We start from the raw sequence: 20,505 nt of genomic DNA, 5'->3' as shown, positions 1-20,505 counted from the left end.
GAACCCAATACCTACCAGCCTTATGACCAATGGCTTAACCACGACACCACCAAGGCCAGTTTCTACTTCAAAGTTCTCTTCTTCTCTTTTTTTTTGGTATATGCCACACCTTTTATTCCAGTATTTGCTATTGTCTTTGGCATTTCTGGCATTTTTAAGACATATACATGAAGAGAGATTTCAAATCACATACTATACTAACTTGTGACTATTGTCAAATGGGGCGGGACGTAGCCCACTGGTAAAGTGCTTGCTTTATGCGTGGTCGGTTTAGGATCGATCCCCTTCAGTGGCCCATTGGTGGCCCCATTGGGCTATTTCTCATTCCAGCCAGTGCTCCATGACTGGTTTCACAAATGCTGTGGTATGTACTATCCTGTCTGTAGGATGGTGCATATAAAAGATCCCTTGCTGCTAATCGAAAAGAGTAGCCCATGAAGTGGCAACAGTGGGTTTCCTCTCTTTACATTTGTGTGGTCCTTAACCATATGTAAACTGGCCTTGGTGGCATCGTGGTTAGGCCATCAGTCTACAGGCTGGTAGGTACTGGGTTCGGATCCCAGCTGAGGCATGGGATTTTTAATCCAGATACCGACTCCAAACCCTGAGTGAGTGCTCCGCAAGGCTCAATGGGTAGGTGTAAACCACTTACACCGACCAGTGTTACATAACTGGTTCAACAAAGGCCATGGTTTGTGCTATCCTGCCAGGGGAAGCGCAAATAAAAGATCCCTTGCTGCTAATCAGAAAGAGTAGCCCATGTAGTGGCGACAGCGGGTTTCCTCTCAAAATCTTTGTGGTCCGTAACCATATGTCTGACGTCATATAGCCGTAAATAAAATGTGTTGAGTGCGTCGTTAAATAAAACATTTCTTTCTTTAACCATATGTATCATACCATATAACCGTACATAAAATGTGTTGAGTGTGTCATTAAATAAAACATTTCCTTCCTTATTGTCAAGTGGCAAGTTTTGTTTGTGTGTGGGTTTTTTAGGTGTGTGTGTGTGTGTGTGTGTGTGTGTGCTTAGGTGTTTTGTATGTGTGTGCATGCACGTGTGTGTGTGTGTATAATTGTTCTGTTAATTAAATTTAAATACATGTTTGGTCTTTTTTTTTATAGTAGTATCTTACTCGGTGTACTTTTTGTATTCAGCTGTCTGCCTGCCTATGCCTCTTCCTCTGCCTATGCCTCTACCTATGCCTCTACCTCTGTCTGTTCGTCCATCTGTCAGACTGCACATAACATTTAATGTTAGTTTGGTTTGTTTTTTACGACACCACTAGAGCACATTGATTGATTAATCATCGGCTATTGTATGTCAAACATATGGTAATTTTCACATATAGTCATCAGAGGAAACCCGCTACATTTTTTTCTTTAACAGCAATGGATCTTTTATATGCACTTTCCCACAGACAGAATATGGCACATACCATGGCCTTTAATATACCAGTTGTGGTGCACTGGCTGGAACAAGAAATAGCCCAATGGGCTCACCAACGGGGATTGATCCCAAACCGACCGCGCAGCAAGCAAGCGCTTTACCACAGGGCTACGTCCCGCCTCGTTTTTAATGTTAGAGCATGTCTGTTGTCGGTCAAACCCTGTCATCACCAAATACTTATAGGTCTGGGGCCTAATTCACTAAACTCTCGCAACTTTGCGATCTTGCAGTGCAATGCTAAAAGACTTGCAAAGAGGATGCTTTGTTGTCTAGCACAGCCTAAGAGACCTTTGTGAATTAGGCCTCAGAACATCACGCTAAACGTTTCAGTTGTCAAGCATTTTATAGTTACGCAGCTTACAACTAAAACTGTGTATACGCTGGACAGCTTTAATGCCAATAAGGATGGAATAACTACAGAATGCACACTTCCTTGATCACGATCGCTTTGATTGCATGTTCTCGTGTGTGATGTATCACCAATTTGCAGGCTGTTAGCAACACGGCTTGCATACCAAAGTCTTGTTTATGTCTACAAGCTGTCAAATTACAAAGCCCTGCTCATTTCCAATGCTTTCCAAGGTGTTGCAAGCAGCCGCAGAATGTTGTTGAAGTCCTCTGATAGCGCTGCTTCATTTAGACCACCGAACCATGGCATGCAAGGACCATAGCTGGCTGCAAATCATGATGCTGTACAGTACAGCAGACCATCTGCTATTGAGAATCATGAAACAAATCATTGCATGTAAAGAATACCTGGAGTATGGAAGGCTGCAACCTGGTAAACAAGGATGAATCTATTATAGGTCTGTTAGAGCTTTTTGGGTGATGTTCCGGTGCAAAGTTTATAAACAGAACACTGACAGCTACCAAGTCTTGACAGTTGGGTTAAATCCATCATGGGCTTAAGGCACATAAACAGTCCATCTGAACATATATTAGGAACTTCAGAAGTCATTGCCAGACATTTAAAAAAAAAAAAAATTAATACAAAAAACCCCACCTCTTCACAGGTTAAACAGTTTAACTATAGGTATCACGATGATTGTTTGAGTCTTCACAACTGTTATAGGTTGCACTAGACCAAACAGAATCTCATAGACAATAATGTTAACATGCTACAATTAATATGTTAAAATAGTATGTGCAATACATCAACCAACGTATGAACTGTAGATAAATATGAATATTACAACACCTCCCCCCCAAGGTATCATTTAAAGAAAGATGAACCTTTCATGAATCATTTTAAAACAAAACATTTCTTTTGTCAGCTTTATATAGAGGTTGAAGGTACAAGGTTAATGTGTATACAGTAATCTTATCTCAGATGTGTTTCTTATGTTTTTCAATAGGCATCGTTTTGTAAGCGGGAGTGGGACATAGGGCAGGACGTAACCCAGTGGTAAAGCGCACACCTGATGCATGGTCGGTCTAGGATCGATTCCCGTCGGTGGGCCCATTGAGCTATTTCAAGTTCCAGCCAGTGCACCATGACTGGTATATCAAAGGCTGTGGTACATATATGTGCTATCCTGCCTGTGGAATGGTGCATATAAAAGATCCCTTGCTACTAATGGAAAAATGTAGCGGGTTTCCTCTCTATGACTGTCAAAATTACCATATGTTTGACATCCAGTAGCCGCTGATTAATAAATCATTGTGCTCTAGTGGTGTCATTAAACAAAATACACTTGAGGGTTGAAAGAAGGAAGGCAATGTTTTATTTAACGACAGACTCAACACATTTTATTTACAGTTATATGGCATCAGACATATGGTTAAGGACCACACAGATATAGAGAGAAGAAACCCACTGTCGCCACTTTATGGGCTACTCTTTTCGATTAGCAGCAATGGTTCTTTTATATGCACCATCCCACAGACAAGGTAGTACATATCACGGCTTTTGAAATACCAGTTGTGGTGCACTGGCTGGAATGAGATTTTCTATAGGCATCTTTCTGTAAGCGGGAGTGGGACATAGAGCAGGACATAGTCTAGTGGTAAAGCACACGCCTGATGCATGGTAGGTCTAGGATCAATCCTCGTCGGTGGGCTCATTGGGCTATTTCTTGTTCCAGCCAGTGCACCATGACTGGTATATCAAAGGCTGTGGTATGTGCTATCCTGTCTGTGGGATGGTGCATATAAAAGATCCCTTGCTACTAATGGAAAAATGTAGCGGGTTTCCTCTCTATGACTGTCAAAATTACCATATGTTTGACGTCCAATAGCCAATAATTAATAAATCAATGTGCTCTAGTGGTGTCATTAAACAAAACAAATTTGAGGGCTGAAAGAAGGAAGGAATTGTTTTATTTAAAGACGCACTCAACACATTTTATTTACGGTTATATGGCATCGGACATATGGTTAAGGACCACACAGACATTGAGAGAGGAAACCCGCTGTTGCCACTTCATGGGATAATCTTTTTGATTAGCATCAAGGAATCTTTTATATGCACGATCCCTTTGATATACCAGTTGTGGTGCACTGGCTGGATCGAGTGAGAAATAGCCAATGGGCCCACCAATGGGGATCAATCCCAGACCGACCATGCATCAAGCGAACGCTTTACCACTGGACTACATCCTGCCCTAGAGGGCTGAAAGAAGACACTTATTAATCATAGGCTGTTCCTACTGACTAGCAGGCCAGGGTCATGTATATTCACTTTTAAACAGACAGGTCAGCACATGTCATGATCTTTGGGAGGTAATGCAAAGGCTCCTCAAAGTATTGATTCTGTATCACAGTGCTTCAGTTGAGGACTATACCACAAAGTGAAATTCTGCTGTATCCAAAGATATAATGAGCTGATAATTATCGTACACATTCTTGGTTGGTGGTCCACGATTCCATGTGAATACATATGAGAACAGCAACTGCATGGGTAGTATTATATAAACTAATTATACTGTCCAAAAAAATATAATGTTCACACAAAGTAACAATTTCAAAAGGTTAGGATATATTTTGTATTCTTTGTATCTTTTTTGTGTGTTTGTTTGTTTGTTTGTTTTTCTTTATTTCTTTCTCTCTTTTTTATCTTTTCTTTTGTACTATAATTATATACATGTACATTGGAGTATAAATTAGGGGTTTTTTTTCTGTTTCGTTTCGTTTCGTTTCGTTTCATTTCTTTCTTGTTTAGGGGTGGGACGTAGCTCAGTGGTAATGCACATGCCTGATGTGCAGTCAGTCTAGGATCAATCCCCATCGATGGGCCCATTAGGCTATTTCCACTTCCAGCCAGTGCACCACGACTGGTATATCGAAGGTCATGGTATGTGCTATCCTGTCTGTTGGATAATGCATATTAAAGATCCCTTGCTACTAATGGAAACATGTAGCGGGTTTCTTCTCAAAATGACCATATGTTTGACATCCAATAGCTGATAATAAGATAAAAAATCCATGTGCTCTAGTGGTGTCGTTAAACAAAACAAACTTCTTTCTTTCTTAATAAATTTCTTTAGTTTTATTTGACAATTCTTCTTTTTTGTTTCTTTTTTGTTTTTTTTTTTTTTTTTTTTTTCTTTTCTTTCTGTTTTTTTTATATTATTATTATTATTATTATTATTATTTATTATATTTTTTATTATTGAAAAATGCTTACACCTTTAGGATTGCTGTCAACTGATTCAATTACATCCCATACCAATCAGTTTTCCATGTTGATAGCTACTAGCAATACTGTAGTGAAAGTATAATTTGGCAATTCTGGTTAGAAAATCATGGTAACCATTCTGCAAGTCATTTAGCTATAATACAACCTGGCATATTTGGTCAGCTTAATTCAGTTGATATTACAGGGCAATAACATTGCTAGTTAGCTAAGGTCATAGTAAAGTGCACTTATTTATTTCACTTGATTAGATCCCAAGTAATATCATCAGCTTCGTGCAAAATGTACTTAATTTTTCTCTAGTCTGTGATATTATTGTCAATGCAGAAATATAATGACACTGTAGTGTACTTTATAAATGGGAATTATTTTGACAGGATTTATGTCTAGCGTCATCAGAGTACCATAATGTGATGTCTTCTCTGTAAGACAATAATGGACAAAAGATGAAAATGTTTATGGTTCTATTCTCTTTTGCATGCATTAATTTCATTGTGATTATGGTAATTCATAATTTACAAAATGTTTCAAACATTTGTGTCAATAAAATAGCCAAATTTATCAAATTTAATTGCAGGTATAACAAAAGTTTCATTTTATTTTTAAAGATTTTTTTTTTCATTATTAGTTAAAATAGCCAAGGGGCAGTGGTAAAACACTCGCTTGATGCATGATCAGTCTAGGACCAATTGCCCATTGGGCTATTTCTCGTTACCGCCAGTGCACCACAACTGGTATATCAAAGGCTGTGGTATGTGCAGTCCTGACTGTGGGGGTTGTGCATATAAAAGATCCCTTGCTACTAATGGAAAAATGTAGCAGGTTTTCTTTCTAAGACTATATGTCAAAGTTACCAAATGTTTGCCATCCAATTTAGCCAATGATTATTAAATCAATGTAACTAGGAAATATCCATTTTCAAGCACACCTGAACACAGCATTAGATACCTCCCACCTAGTATGCAGCTGATGAAGCAGCATGCATACAAATACACACAAAAATAAATCAGGCATCGAAATAAGTCGAGAATGGTCGTTCAGGTTACCGGGAGGTTACCACATGTAAGAAAAGTCGAGAACAGTGTTTCGTTCTCAACAAAAATTTCAACAACGGTAGTTTCATTTCTGAATGTAAACCAGGCAATGCATTCCGGACTTCCGCTTTTCATTTAATCGTAAGGAATTGCATCAGTGTGCAATTGCAAGCAATAATAGTCATTCCGCATTTAAGCAGCGTCAACTAGATGAATTTACTTCCCGATTTAGTCTTCTCGTACGAAATTGCACCGATGTTTGTGCGCACTTGTGCAATTGCAAAGCAATTTCGGCAGTCTGCGTTTAAGCAGTGCCCACTAGATAAATTTACTTCCAGATTTCATTAGTCATACCAATAACAGGAATTCAATTCTAACTTTCATATAGTTGTAGTAACATAGGTTACCAGGCTATATTTTGTGGTAACCTGCAAATGGGTTACCAGACACAATGCTTATTTCGATGCCTGTTAATGATACTGCCAGCAATATCATGACCACATCTGTATGGATATTTGAGGCAGCTAGCTATAGGACAACATTTTAATATCTGTTGTTAATAACAATTGTCACTGGATCGAAACAAGATAAGGGCCAGTAAATATATTTTGTATGCAATTGTATTAATTTCACAATAATACATGTATCATTATACTGAACACATTAGATGGTTTTTTCACTGGTATGATGTTGAACACTATATCAGTGCCTGATAATCAAATACAGAGAACAATCCTTAATGATAGATGTTTGTGTCACCAATGGTCGTAATAAAATTAACTAAATTAATGAAAAAATACCCCACTTCATATCAAATAAACCTAGTATTATTCTTTGATTACATGGTTAATTTTGATGAACATGAAATGCACATGCAGTTGTTGCTGCCAACACAAAGATAAAATATTTCTTCGTGTATTTCCATTTTGGAGCCATCTTCTATTTTCTGCAGTCCCTTATTAGGACAGACGTAATGTTCGATGTCACACCAGTGAACATTCTGTTACATTCAGTATTATTATTATTATGGTGAAAAGCTGTCATCTATGAAATATACGCTTGATGTATGGTCGGTTTGGGATCGATCCCCGTCGGTGGGCCCATTGGACTATTTCTCGCTCCAGCCAGTGCACCAAGATTGGTACATCAAAGGCTGTGGTATGTGCTATCCTGTCGATCTGTGGGATGGTGCACATAAAAGATCCCTTGCTGCTAATCGAAAAGAGTAGCTCATGAAGTGGTGATAGCTGGTTTCCTTTCTCAATATCTGTGTGGTCCTTAACCATATGTCTGATGCCATATAACCGTAAATAAAATGTGTTGTGTGTGTCGTTAAATAAAACATTTTTTTCCTTCTATGAAATATATTTACTGACCCTTAAAGGGACTGTCATGAGTCTGTTGCCATTGTAACATGTGTACAACATACAGAACCTTTTTGATGAAAGAAAGAAATGTTTTATTTAACGACGCACTCAACACATTTTATTTACCGTTATTTGGTGTCAGACATATTGTTAAGGACCACACAGATTTTGAGAGGAAACCTGCTGTCGCCACTACATGGGCTACTCTTCCGATTAGCAGCAAGAGATCTTTTATTTGCGCTTCCCACAGGCAGGATAACACAAACCATGGCCTTTGTTGAACCAGTTATGGATCACTGGTCGGTGCAAGTGGTTTACACCTACCCATTGAGTCTTGCGGAGCACTCACTCAGGGTTTGGAGTCGGTATCTGGATTAAAAATCCCATGCCTCGACTGGGATCCAAACCCAGTACCTACCAGCCTGTAGACCGATGGCCTAACCACGACATCACCGAGGCCGGTACCTTTTTGATGACTAACATTACATATTAAAGGTATTTTCTTGTTTAGAATATCAGTGTCTATATAAACAAGATGTTTGTTTTTGTCCTAATGTTTGTAGAAGTCCAAACCAGATTTTACTTTTCAATAATTAAAAAAGTTTGTTTTGTTTAACGACACCACTAGAGCACATTTATTTAGTAATCATCGGCTATTGGATGTCAAACATATGGTCATTTTGACACAGTCATAGAGAGGAAACCCGCTATATTTTTTCATTAGTAGCAAGGAAGCTTTTATATGCACCATCTCACAGACAGGATATACCAGTCGTGGTGCACTGGCTGGAACAAGAAATAACCCAATGGGCCACCAACGGGGATTGATCCCAGACCGACTGCACATTAGGCGAGCACTTTACCCCAGGGCTATGTCCTGCCCCCATTCAATAATTCTGTATATGTGAAAAATTATATATTAAAGTAAACTGAAAAATGACTGCTACGAACAATTAGCCGTGTATATAGCACACGACTGCAAACACATTGCATATACAGACACTGGTATTCTAAACAAGAAAATGTATTTAATATGCAATTTTACCGGCCTCGGTGGCATAGTGGCAGGCCATCGGTCTACAGGCTGGTAGGTACTGGGTTCGGATCCCAGTCGAGGCATGGGATTTTTAATCGAGATACCGACTCCAAACCCTGAGTGAGTGCTCCGCAAGGCTCAATGGGTAGGTGTAAACCACTTGCACCGACCAGTGATCCATAACTGGTTCAACAAAGGCCATGGTTTGTGCTATCCTGCCTGTGGGAAGCGCAAATAAAAGATCCCTTGCTGCCTGTCGTAAAAAGAGTAGCCTATGTGGCGACAGCGGGTTTCCTCTAAAAACAGTGTCAGAATGACCATATGTTTGACGTCCAATAGCCGATGATAAGATAAAAAATCAATGTGCTCTAGCGGCGTCATTAAATAAAACAAACTTTACTTTAATATGCAATTTTAGTCACCAAAAAGACTTCGTTAGTCAGAAACACCTCACAATAACTGAAAATTCAGGATACGTCCTTTTAACTTGTCTTGAGTAGTATATGTTATATTACTGGTTATTTGTTTCACACTACATCCAAAACAGCTGTGTTTGGAAATATTTCATTAGTCTGACCTGTTCAAAAGAGAGGCAGTTTTAATTTGATGGTTTTGCTTGGGGCAAATTTTCATCAACAATATTTCTAGCCAGTAATGTTCATAATTATGACTAATGTGAAAGCGGTCAATTTGTTTTATTATTAGAGCAAGATTCCAAGCCCTGATGTTAAAAATGCTGGTAATTTGTAACATGGTTGATGTGTAGAACGAAGCACATTATTTAATGATGCTGTGCACAAAGCCATATATGTAGTTATCATCTATTTCTATCCAGGAATTAATTTATAAATTAATTCATTCATTTGTTCGTTCGTTCGTTCGTTCGTTTGTTCGTTCTATCATTCATTCATTCATTATTTCTTTCTTTCTTTCATTCATTATTTCATTCTTTCATTCAATCATTTATTCATTCATTCATCAGGGTTTGGCAAATTCACTAGTCCTAAGTCCAGAGACTAGTGAATGTTTGGTCTGGGCTAGTGTATTACTATAATATATAGGGCAATACATAGCCAAAGCTTCTGTAATGGCTAGTGACTTTCTCAAACATTTGTCAAGCGCTGCATTCATTAGTTTCTTTATTCCATTCATTGATCCATATATGTCTGCTTGTCTGCCTGCCAGTGTGCTCAATACCTTCCTTCCTAACTCGCCTACCTGTTTGTTATTCTCTATTTGATGCCCGCAACTGTTTCATTTCTTACCCCAATCTAATGCCTTCAGTCAAAAATGACATTGATAATCATAGAGCTTGGTACATGTACAGACATTTCCTTTCAGTTTCCACGCTAATGCTGATGCATAGCTTCTGTACTCTGACTTCAGTTTCAATGCTAATGCTGATGCATAGCTTCTGTACTCTGACTTGAGTGGACTTTGGTTTGAGTTTGGTGTTTTCCTTCTCCTAGGATTCTCAGCCTCTCCAGACCAGTTTTGATTTTGGAGTTTGCTTCTCCTAGACAGTTGTCTTTCTTGACTCACGTCCTCTGTCTGTCCGGTCCATATTAGTCTAGTCTCTACCCTTTGACCAGTCCAGCTTGGGTGACCCTACCAGGAGCTAATGCTCCAGCTGGCATAGCTCTCCGAGTCCATGAGACATGTAAGCTACCTCATAACATCAAGAAATGAGATAGAAAAAAAAAGGCATTAAATTTGCAGACATTAAATATACAATAACACCTGCAAATCTAAAAACTGTATACGGTTATCTTCAAAGTAACGCACATAAACTTTAAAGGGGTGTTCTATGATTTACTTGTAAAGGGCCACTTCATGACTACATTTCATTTCATTTTAATTTATTTTTGAGCTTATATCTAATTAAGGTTAAAGCACACTGTCCTGGGCACACACCTCAGATATCTGGACAGTCCGTCCAGGACAGTGGGTTAGTTGCTAGTGGCTATAGTGAGAAAGAAGAGGGTATAGTGGTCTTACTCCTACCCATTGAGTCGTTAAAACTCATATTGGGTGGGAGCCAGTACCGGGCTGCGAACCCAGTACCTACCAGCCTTATGTCTGATGGCTTAACTACGACACCACCGAGGCCGGTTCATGACTACAGTTAAAAGAGTGCAAAATACCGTAATCACCAAGTGAATGGGCTCCGTATGTTTCAATCAGTGTGATTTATTCTCTCCCTGGAAGACCCATTTTCCGTGAGAGGCGTCAATGAACCAGACTGATATCCACACGGTCATCAGATTACCCAGCCTGATCCCATAGGTTTACGAGCTTATTTCAGCCACCCATATCCTAACTTGACCCTAAGTAGATTTGGTCTCTGCCAGATATATATGCTGCATGAAGTGTCCTTGAGGAAATAGTTCCTCTGAAATCATGTCTGAAACTATCGATTCGCTAAATTCTTTTGTAATCTGTGAAATAGAATTTTAAATCGACAACAATCAGATTTGTCTCTGACAGATAATAGGAATGGAAAAGTACAGTTAACTTAAAGGCACTTCGCAGCATTTTAAACTATGGCCATTTGGTGTCTAACATATGATGGTTAAATGGCATTTGGTTTCAAATAATGGTCAAGAAAGAAAAAGAGGAAACCCACTGATGCCACAAAGGCTAGCTACTCCTACTGAAAAAGCAGCAATGGATCTTTTTTATGCATTTTCGCCATAGACAGGAACTGACATATGCCATAGCCTTTGATATATTAGTTGTGGGGAACTGGTTGAAAATGAGTCCATCATAGACGAATGCTCTTTCAACATTGTGCCTCTGGGGAATGCATGTTCTACCACTGAGCTACACCCTGACCTCCAATGGATAATAACTTCAAGACTATGGGACCATTTCTGCCATCAGGCCAGTTGTTCTTTAACTAACGGTGAGGGGTGGAACATAGCCAATGAGTAATATGCTCACCTGTTACACAATCAATCTATGACATATCCCCATCAGTGGGTCCAAAATCATTAGCCATTCTTATGTTAAGAATACACTCAAACCCTATGTTAAGAATACACTCAAACCCTATGTTAAGAATACACTCAAACCCTATGTTAAGAATACACTCAAACCCTATGTTAAGAATACACTCAAACCCTATGTTAAGAATACACTCAAACCCTATGTTAAGAATACACTCAAACCCTATGTTAAGAATACACTCAAACCCTATGTTAAGAATACACTCAAACCCTATGTTAAGAATACACTCAAACCCTATGTTGGTTCCAAATGAAATCTATAATAAATCATCCTTTACTGAAGGGTTCGAGTCATGAAACCCTCTGTGCCAGAGTCGAGCACATTATCATCAGAGTTAAATTTTCTAATAGTAATAATAATCACTGATTAACTTGCATCTACTGAGGTATTGTTAAAAGTACTTGTTTACTTTGTCGCATGCGGAGGTTTATGAATTTCTGCAGTACATGACCATCAAGTGATTCTTGGATAGCTTAAGCCAGTTAAGGTTCCTTATCTTGTATTTAATTTGAAATAATGATTTTCAGATTATGTGGGTTATGAAAAGTCTCTCTAGTGATTGCAGTGAATATTCCTGGAACAGGAAGCATGTTGTTTTGCATTGATAAAGTCGGAATAATGGGACGTAGCCCAGTGGTAAAGCACTCACTTCATGCGCTGTCGGTCTAGGATTGGTCCCCGTCAGTGGGCCCATTGTGCTATTTCTCATTCCAGCCAGTACATTACGACTGGTACATCTAAGGTCATGGTATGTGCTATCCTGTCTGTGGGATATGGTGCATATAAAAGATTAGATTAGAATAGATGTTTTAACAACACCCCAGCATGAAAAATACATCAGCTATTGGGTGTCAGCATATAAAAGGTCAGCTGCTACTAATAGAAAAATGTAGCTAAATGTCAAATTACCAGATGTTTGGCATCCAGTAGCATATGATTAATAAATCTATGTGTTCTACTGGTGTTACACAAAAACAAACTTTGACTTTTGTTAAAGTCAGAATAAAGGATATATACATTTAGTTGGTGGCTGCAGCAGTATCTACTTTTGATTCTGTCTTTGCTATAGTTATTATATTTTTCCAGGCATTCTAAAAAAAGGCGTTTTAAAGCCATGGGATCAGTTTAAAATAAAATTTACTAGCCATGATTGAAAATGAACTTGCTCTGCTTTAAGTAAATATAATTTTATCAATAGTAATAATCAGATATCTTACCTAAAGCTTAAAAAACTTTAGATTGGGGGGTGGGGGTGGACAGGATATTCATATTTACAAAACAGACTTTAATGCAGCATTTGATAGCTTTTTTTCACTAGCCATTAGGCATGGTGATCGTAGTTATTTACTAGCCCAACATTGAATATCAAGAGCCATGGAAGTAGGGCTACCATAATCTAGAAAGTATGAAATGTTTTTATTTATTGACGCACTCAACACATTTTATTTACGGGTATATGGCGTCAGACATATGGTTAAGGACCACACATATACTGAGAGAAGAAACCTGCTGTAGCCACTTCATGGGCTACTCTTTTTGATTAGCAGCAAGGGATCTTTTATATGCACTATCCCACAGACAGGAAAACACATACCACAACCGTTGATATACAAGTTGTGATGCACTGGCTGGAGCGAGAAATAGCCCAATGGGCCCACTGACGGGGATCGATCCCAGACCGACCGCGCATCAAGCGAACGCTTTACCACTGGGCTACGTCCTGCCCCCGATAATCTCGAAGTCCTGGTTTAGCTCTGTTTTTCACAAACTATAAATCCTAGTAGATAAGTGAAGTTTGGTTCACAACTGCAGCTGTGGGTGTTCATCACAGTGCATTTTTAAAAACAATTTTAAGTTTTTATTATTTTTTTAAAAGAATTAATACAATTTTGTTTTAAAGAATAGATTATAATTATGTATTTTGCTTTATGAATGTAAAAAAAATAATCTCAGATACACATATATGTACACATTTTTGTTAATTACTAAAACAAGTTTTTTGGCACCAATTAAACCCGTTAATAAGATGCCAAATTCTTTCTTTCATTCTTTATTGATCTGTGTTGGGTATTTGATTGTTTTTTGTGGTGGGGTTTTTTTGTTGTTGTTAGTTTTTTTTTTTTTCATACTGGGATGTTGTTAAACATTCATTCATTTGTTTGTTGTTCATTTGTCATTTGTTTAAAGTTTGTTTTGTTTAACGACACCACTGGAGCAGATTGATTAATTAATTATTGGATGTCAAACATTTGGTAATTCTGACTCGTAGTCATTTTTTCTAATGCAGCAAGGGATCTTTTATATGCATTTTCCCACAGACAGGAAAGCACATACCATGGCCTTTGACCAGTTGTAGTGCACTGGGTGGAATGAGAAAACAAAACAATCAATTGAATGGATCCACTTAAGTGGTTCAATCCAGCAACTCAAACACCTCAGGCAAGCACTCTAACCAACTGAGTAAAATCCCACCCCAATTGTCATTTGTTTGTTCATTGTCATTTGTTTGTTCATTCATTCATTCGTTCACTGTTTCATTTCCATTGGGCTGTTTCTCGTTCCAGCCAATGCACCACAACTGGTATATCAAAGGCTGTGGTATGTGCTATCCTGTCTATGGGATGGTGCATATAAAAGATCCCTTGCTACTAATGAAAAAATGTAGCAGGTTTCCTCTCTATAACTGGTTCAACAAAGGCCATGGTTTGTGCTATCCTGCCTGTGGGGAGCGCAAATAAAAGATCCCTTGCTGCCTGTCGTAAAAGAGTAGCCTATGTGGTGACAGCGGGTTTCCTCTAAAAAAACAGTGTCAAAATGACCATATGTTTGACATCCAATAGCCAATGATTAATAAATCAATGTGCTCTAGTGGGAAATTAAACAAAACAAACTTTTATTTCATTTTTTCATTTGTTTATTCGTCCACTTCTCTTTTCCCCCTTCTTGTTCACTGTATGTTATTTGCTGTTGACAGGTGCTGACGGAGTGTTCATTCGTCCACTTCTCTTTTTCCCCTTCTAGTTCACTGTATGTTATTTGCTGTTGACAGGTGCTGACGGACGAGGAAATGAAGAAAGCTAGGGAGGCTGTTGCGTACGGTTGTATCAAGTATGCCGATCTCTCGCACAATCGATCACATGATTACGTCTTCTCATTTGACAAGGTAAGGGTAGCAGCTGTCTTAAAAATGTGACTCCGTGTTTTTAAACTAATATTTCTTTCCTTTCTTTACGATAAGGTAAAGATGAATTGCATTGAAGAAATAATCAATCGAGAGAAGACATTTTTTCTTCTTTTTTTTATGGATCTGTTACCTTTTTTTTTTTGGTACTAAATATGCAAATCTGTCAGGCCATCTTTAGAAGGTGTCAGTTTACAATATGGTAGCTCTTCAGAGTGGTGTTGTGATGGATTTAAAAAAAAAAAAAATTATATGGGGAAGAAAAAAAGAAAAACTTTAAATGGAATAAGACAGACAATTACTATGACTGGGAAAAAAAAAAAAAAAATCTGCAGATTGATATATTGGGGTAATGTGACATAAACAATTCCCTTAGGAAGGAAATGTTTTATTTAATGACATGCTCAACTCATTTTATTTATGGTTATATGGCGTCATACATATGGTTAAGAACCACATAGATATTGAAAGAGGAAACTCGTTGTCGCCACTTCATGGGCTACTCTTTTTGATTAGTGGCAAGGGATCTTTTATATGCACCATCCCATAGACAGAATAGTACATACCACAGCCTTTGTTATACCAGTTGTGGAGCACTGGCTGGAATGAGAAATAGCCCAATGGGTCTACCTATGGGGATTGATCCTAGACCGACTGCACATCAAGCGAACACTTTACCACTGGGCTACGTACCACCCCCAGTCCAGTTTTAAAGTGAATTTTTTTTTGGCTATTGACGTTTTGCAAGCCCCATCCCCTCTCCAAACATAGCCTTCTCCCATGCACCATTTCACCAGGAAATCATATTGTACTTGCCTCGTCTCTATAACAGTCATTTAAATAGAAAAATGTTGTTTTTTTTTTTTTTAAATGTGACTTTACATATTAAACCATTCAGTTGATTATTTCTACTTGTTTGCTAAGTTAAGGATGAACTGCATTAGAAAATAATTGGAAGAGAGACCGAGAGTTTTGCCGATCAGTCATACACATTGACTTCTAATTTGACAAATTGAAATAAAATCGCTTGCCATTGCTTCAGATATGCAGATACATTACCAGCTATTAGTCATGTGCTAAATGGCCATGTCTCAGTTTGTGATAAGAAATAAATGAACTGCATTTGATGACATCACATATACATGTACCAGGGCCATACCTAGTCAAAACTAAAGGGAGGAAGGGGAGGGGAGGCAATAAAATAAAATAAAAGTTAGTCGACTATAGCAGATTGATTAGTTAATCATAAGCTATTTGAAAAAAAAAGGATTGTTTTGTTTAACGACACAACTAGAGCACATTGAGTTATTGCATGTCAGACATTTGGTAATTCTGATACAAAGTCTAAGAGAGGAAACCCACTACATTGTTCCATTAGTAGCAAGGAATCTTTTGTATGCACCATCCCATAGACAGGATAGCACATACCACAGTCTTTGATATACTAGCCAGAACAAGAAATAGCCTAATGGGCTCACCAACAGGGATCGATCCCAAACCAACCGTGCATCAAGCGAGCACTTTACCTCTTGGATACGTTCCGCCCCAAGCTATATGATGTCAGACATTTAATACTTCTGGCACCTAGTTTTTAGAGGAAACCCGCTACATTTTTTCATCACCAGCAAAATATCTATTATATGCAATTTTCATCAGACAGGTTAGCACATACCACAGCCTTTGATATACCAGACATGGGACACTGGTTGCAGCAAGAGATCTATTATATGCAGTTTTCATCAGACAGGTTAGCGATTACCACAGCCTTTGTTATGCCAGTTATGGGGCACTGGTTGCGGCAAGAGATCTATTATATATGCAATTTTCATCAGACAGGTTAGAACATACCACAGCCTTTGATATACCAGTCATAGGGCACTGGATCTGATGCCATATAATCGTAAATAAAATGTGTTGAGTGTGTCGTTAAATAAAACATTTCCTTCTTAGGGCACTGGTTGCAGCAATAGATCTATTATATGCAATTTTCATGAGACATGTTAGCATACACCACAGCCTTTGATATCTTTGATAAACCCACTGGTTGGGATGGGACAAATCTAATGGGTCTTCTATAGGAGATTTCAATCCTACGACTCAAGCACCTTCGACATTGTGTCTTTCGATTGAGCTAGATTCCGCCCCCAGCCAAAAAACCAACACCTAATCGGAGAGTACTTAAATTCCCACTTGACCTGGCAGGACCCATGCAGATGAGATGTGTCTTGTTTTCATGTAAAAACGCGACCTTCGTCAGAATACTTTAATTCAACTATAGACCAAGGAGATTGAATTTTGTCTTCAAGAAGGGACGGCCTGAAAGCAATTATTGGCATGTTTTATCATATCTAATATTGCCTGGTAATTGCATGTGAAGAGAAGTATCCCAGTTAATTGGAAATGTTCACCTTTATTCAAGTGAATTGCACCGAGAAGTGGCCTTCGTTTGAGTGCGGCTGTTTCCACACAAATCAACACTGATGGCCAACATTTACACATTCTTAAAAAGGATGATTGACCACATTTACACATTCTTAAAAAGGATGATTGCCAACATTTACACATTCTTAAAAAGGATGATTGTCAACATTTACACATTCTTAAAAAGGATGATTGCCAAAACATTTACACTTTCTTAAAAAGGATGATTGCCAACATTTACACTTTCTTAAAAAGGATGATTGCCAACATTTACACATTCTTAAAAAGGATGATTGCCAACATTTACACTTTCTTGAAAAGGATGATTGCCAACATTTACACTTTCTTAAAAAGGATGATTGCCAACATTTACACATTCTTAAAAAGGATGATTGCCAACATTTACACTTTCTTAAAAAGGTTGGGGTTTGGGTTCTGTCTTTTTTTTTTCATTCTTTTTTTGACATCCATCATAACCGACTTGTTGATTTGTATACTGATACAAAAAAGAAATGGAACATCATTTTAAAGCCAAATAAATTATTGAGTATAAAGGTATATACAAAAGAAAGGAAACACCTTTTTGGGGGCGAATAAGCTGTTAATTATTTGTGAAAACATTTGCCATGACGGTAGCCTTATTTAGTTATTTAAAAATTATTTTTTAAAAACCCAATTCTGAGCCATTTTGTTATTTTCAAAAGTGTTTTTGAATTATATACTCTTCAAAAAAAGTAGGGGAACCTGAAATATTAATGTTAAACAGAACATACGTTTTGACCACAGACATCCTAGTAAAGAACGTTCAGGTCTGTTTATCAACACACCGAAACACATTCCATAGTTTGCACATGCATCACGCAGTTGCCCCGTACACGTGCGTGGGGTATCATTCTCAATTTTGACAATTTCCAGGAAGGTCGATTAATCACTGTGGAACATTATTTCTGTCAATCTTTTTCATTCTGTTGATCATACAGTTGTTATTGTTTTGTTTTTAGTCATTTTTATTGTTTGAATTTGCGATTTACTGATAAAAAACATCAACTTTCAAATTTCACTTCTGACCCCAGTCGTCCTTCAAGATCTTTGGTGGTCATAAAACTACTGTAATATTGAACTACCGGTTATAATGTTTGCCCAATTAATTCACTATTATCATATAACCATTCCCCACAGCTAATATACCTTACAATTTTGGCTATTGTAAATTCTTATTAGAGTTCCCCTACCTTTTTTGAAGAGTATATATATTCACTATTTTCATATAACCATTCCCCACAGCTAATATACCTCAGTTACAATTTTGGCTATTGTAAATTCTTATTAGAGTTCCCCTACTTTTTTTTAATTATATATTTATAAGTTTGCTAGGGATCATGAATTTAAGAGATGACTGTTTAACATCAGTCTCCAAATAATACAAATAAGCAACAAGTAAGTGTTTAATGAATGAAAATTTCTAGAAATGGTCCATTTAGAGAGAGAGAGAATATTTGCCATTAGAATACTGTGGGTGGCCCTCGTACCTGCAAAGACTCTGCATTTGTCCATGAACATACACACTGAGTGGCACTACATCAATATTTATTGAAGAACTTAGTTTTCTTCAGCAGCAGCAAAACTGTGGCAATTACATGCAGTTTGAACAATATAAATACTTCATCTTTCAGCACAGTCTATCATAAATATTTGAGAGCTTCTTGCAGTTATCCTGTAAATGGGTGTTATGTTCACAGGAGCAAATATTGACTGTACGCTGTAAAAGACTTAATTAAAATCTCGAGCTGGCCATGGAGTTGGAAATATAATAACTGTACGCCATGTTATTTATTACTAAGTTAATTGCCATCGTTCTTGCTTGAACTTAAGATTGAACTTTTTTTTTATCACACATGGTCCAAAGTTGGCCGTTACCCCCCTGAGGACACAAATTGAGATGATTGCTGCTGCTGTATGTTGCCATAATTAAAATTCAGTTTCATGTTTAAATTTTCAAAGGTTGGGGTGGGGGGGTGGGGGGGGGGGGGGGGTTGGAGGGGGTTGCTGGGTTTTTTGGTCAATTTTTTAAAAATATGAAGCTCTAGGCTTTTAAGGAAAGAAGTAATTATATAACATCATTTGAAACTTATAAACATCAACACAAATTTTGCATTGGCGGATGTATTGGGGGGGGGGGGGGGTGCATTCTTCACTCCCTTTTCTGAAAAATGTGAAAAAGTTAGTTTTTAATGGTCTAGCTGGAGAAGACCTTAAGTTAGTGTATTATGGTTCTTTTTTAGTTTTCTGTCCGTCTAATTGGAGGGTAGTATAGGTTTTGTCTGTCTGTCTGTCAATCTCTTCCATATGTAGTTTTTATTCTGACTTTTTTTTTCAGCAATGCCTCATGATTTTGTATAGCTTTATTGTGTTGAGTTAAAGATGAAATTTATCGTACATGAGGATTTACCTATTTTTAACAGAGTTATGGCCCTTGAACTTAGGGGATATGAAGCACGATAGGGGATATGTATTGCTTCAGAATGCTTATTGTATTAAAACAAAAACAATTTAAAACCCTGCCTCTATCAGATTATTATTATTTTTTTTTTTTTTTTTTTTTTTTTTTTTTTTTTGCTGTGCTAATTAATTCTGAAGAGATTTTCTCCATTTCAGATGTTGGATGACCGGGGCAACACTGCTGCTTACCTTTTGTACGCCTACACTCGAATCAGGTATGCAATTCTTTGAGCTGCTCAATAATTAAGTTTGATTTTTTTTTTTTTTTACTATAGACAAAACAAATTACAGCTAACCTACTGTCTCCCACCTCCCCCCTCCATGTCCCACTCCCCCTCCATGTGATGAATAGCCTTTAATTAATTAGAGAAAAATAAAGTGTAGCAAACATGTATTTCTATTCCAAAAGGCTCTAAATCATAATATATATCGAAGGCCTGTGGTAAAGTGGTAGCTTGATGCACGGTCGGTTTGGGATCAATCCCCATCGGTGAGCCCATTGGGTTATTTCTTATTTCAGCCAGTGCACCATGACTGGTTATCAAAGACTGTGGTATGTGCTATCCTGTCTGTGGGATGGTGCATATAAAAGATCCCTTGCTACTAATAGAAAAATGTGGCAGGTTTCCTCTCTAAGACTATATGTCAAAATGACCAAATGTTTGACATCCAATAGCCGATGATTAACAAATCAATGTCCTCTAGTTATGTCATTAAATAAAACAAACTTTTAATTTGTATCGTTATTAAATACAAAATGGCAATTAATCTTCCCTTGAGAAGAAAAAAACATGGAGATATTAATTTTTTAAATATATAATGTGATTTATTAAAAAGAAATTTGGGGGGGGGGTCGGGGGGTCATGTAACCATTTAC

At 37.7% G+C, this 20,505-nt stretch overlaps 1 protein-coding gene across 1 annotated transcript in view; it reads left to right on the top strand.

The window, feature by feature from the left end:
- Nucleotides 1-20,505, top strand: part of LOC121374268 (arginine--tRNA ligase, cytoplasmic-like) — a 246,370-nt gene that overhangs the window by 213,965 nt on the left and 11,900 nt on the right. The window contains exons 12-13 of the mRNA XM_041501304.1: nt 14,577-14,690; nt 19,785-19,843. Coding sequence (XP_041357238.1) covers nt 14,577-14,690; nt 19,785-19,843 — 173 coding nt within the window. The remainder of the gene's footprint in view (nt 1-14,576; nt 14,691-19,784; nt 19,844-20,505) is intronic.

This window comes from Gigantopelta aegis, chromosome 6 (assembly GCF_016097555.1).
Source record: "Gigantopelta aegis isolate Gae_Host chromosome 6, Gae_host_genome, whole genome shotgun sequence".
In the NCBI taxonomy this organism is placed as follows: Eukaryota; Metazoa; Mollusca; class Gastropoda; order Neomphalida; family Peltospiridae; genus Gigantopelta; species Gigantopelta aegis.
The sequence above is the reverse complement of the archived record's forward strand: the minus strand, read 5'-3'. Positions and strand labels throughout refer to the sequence as shown.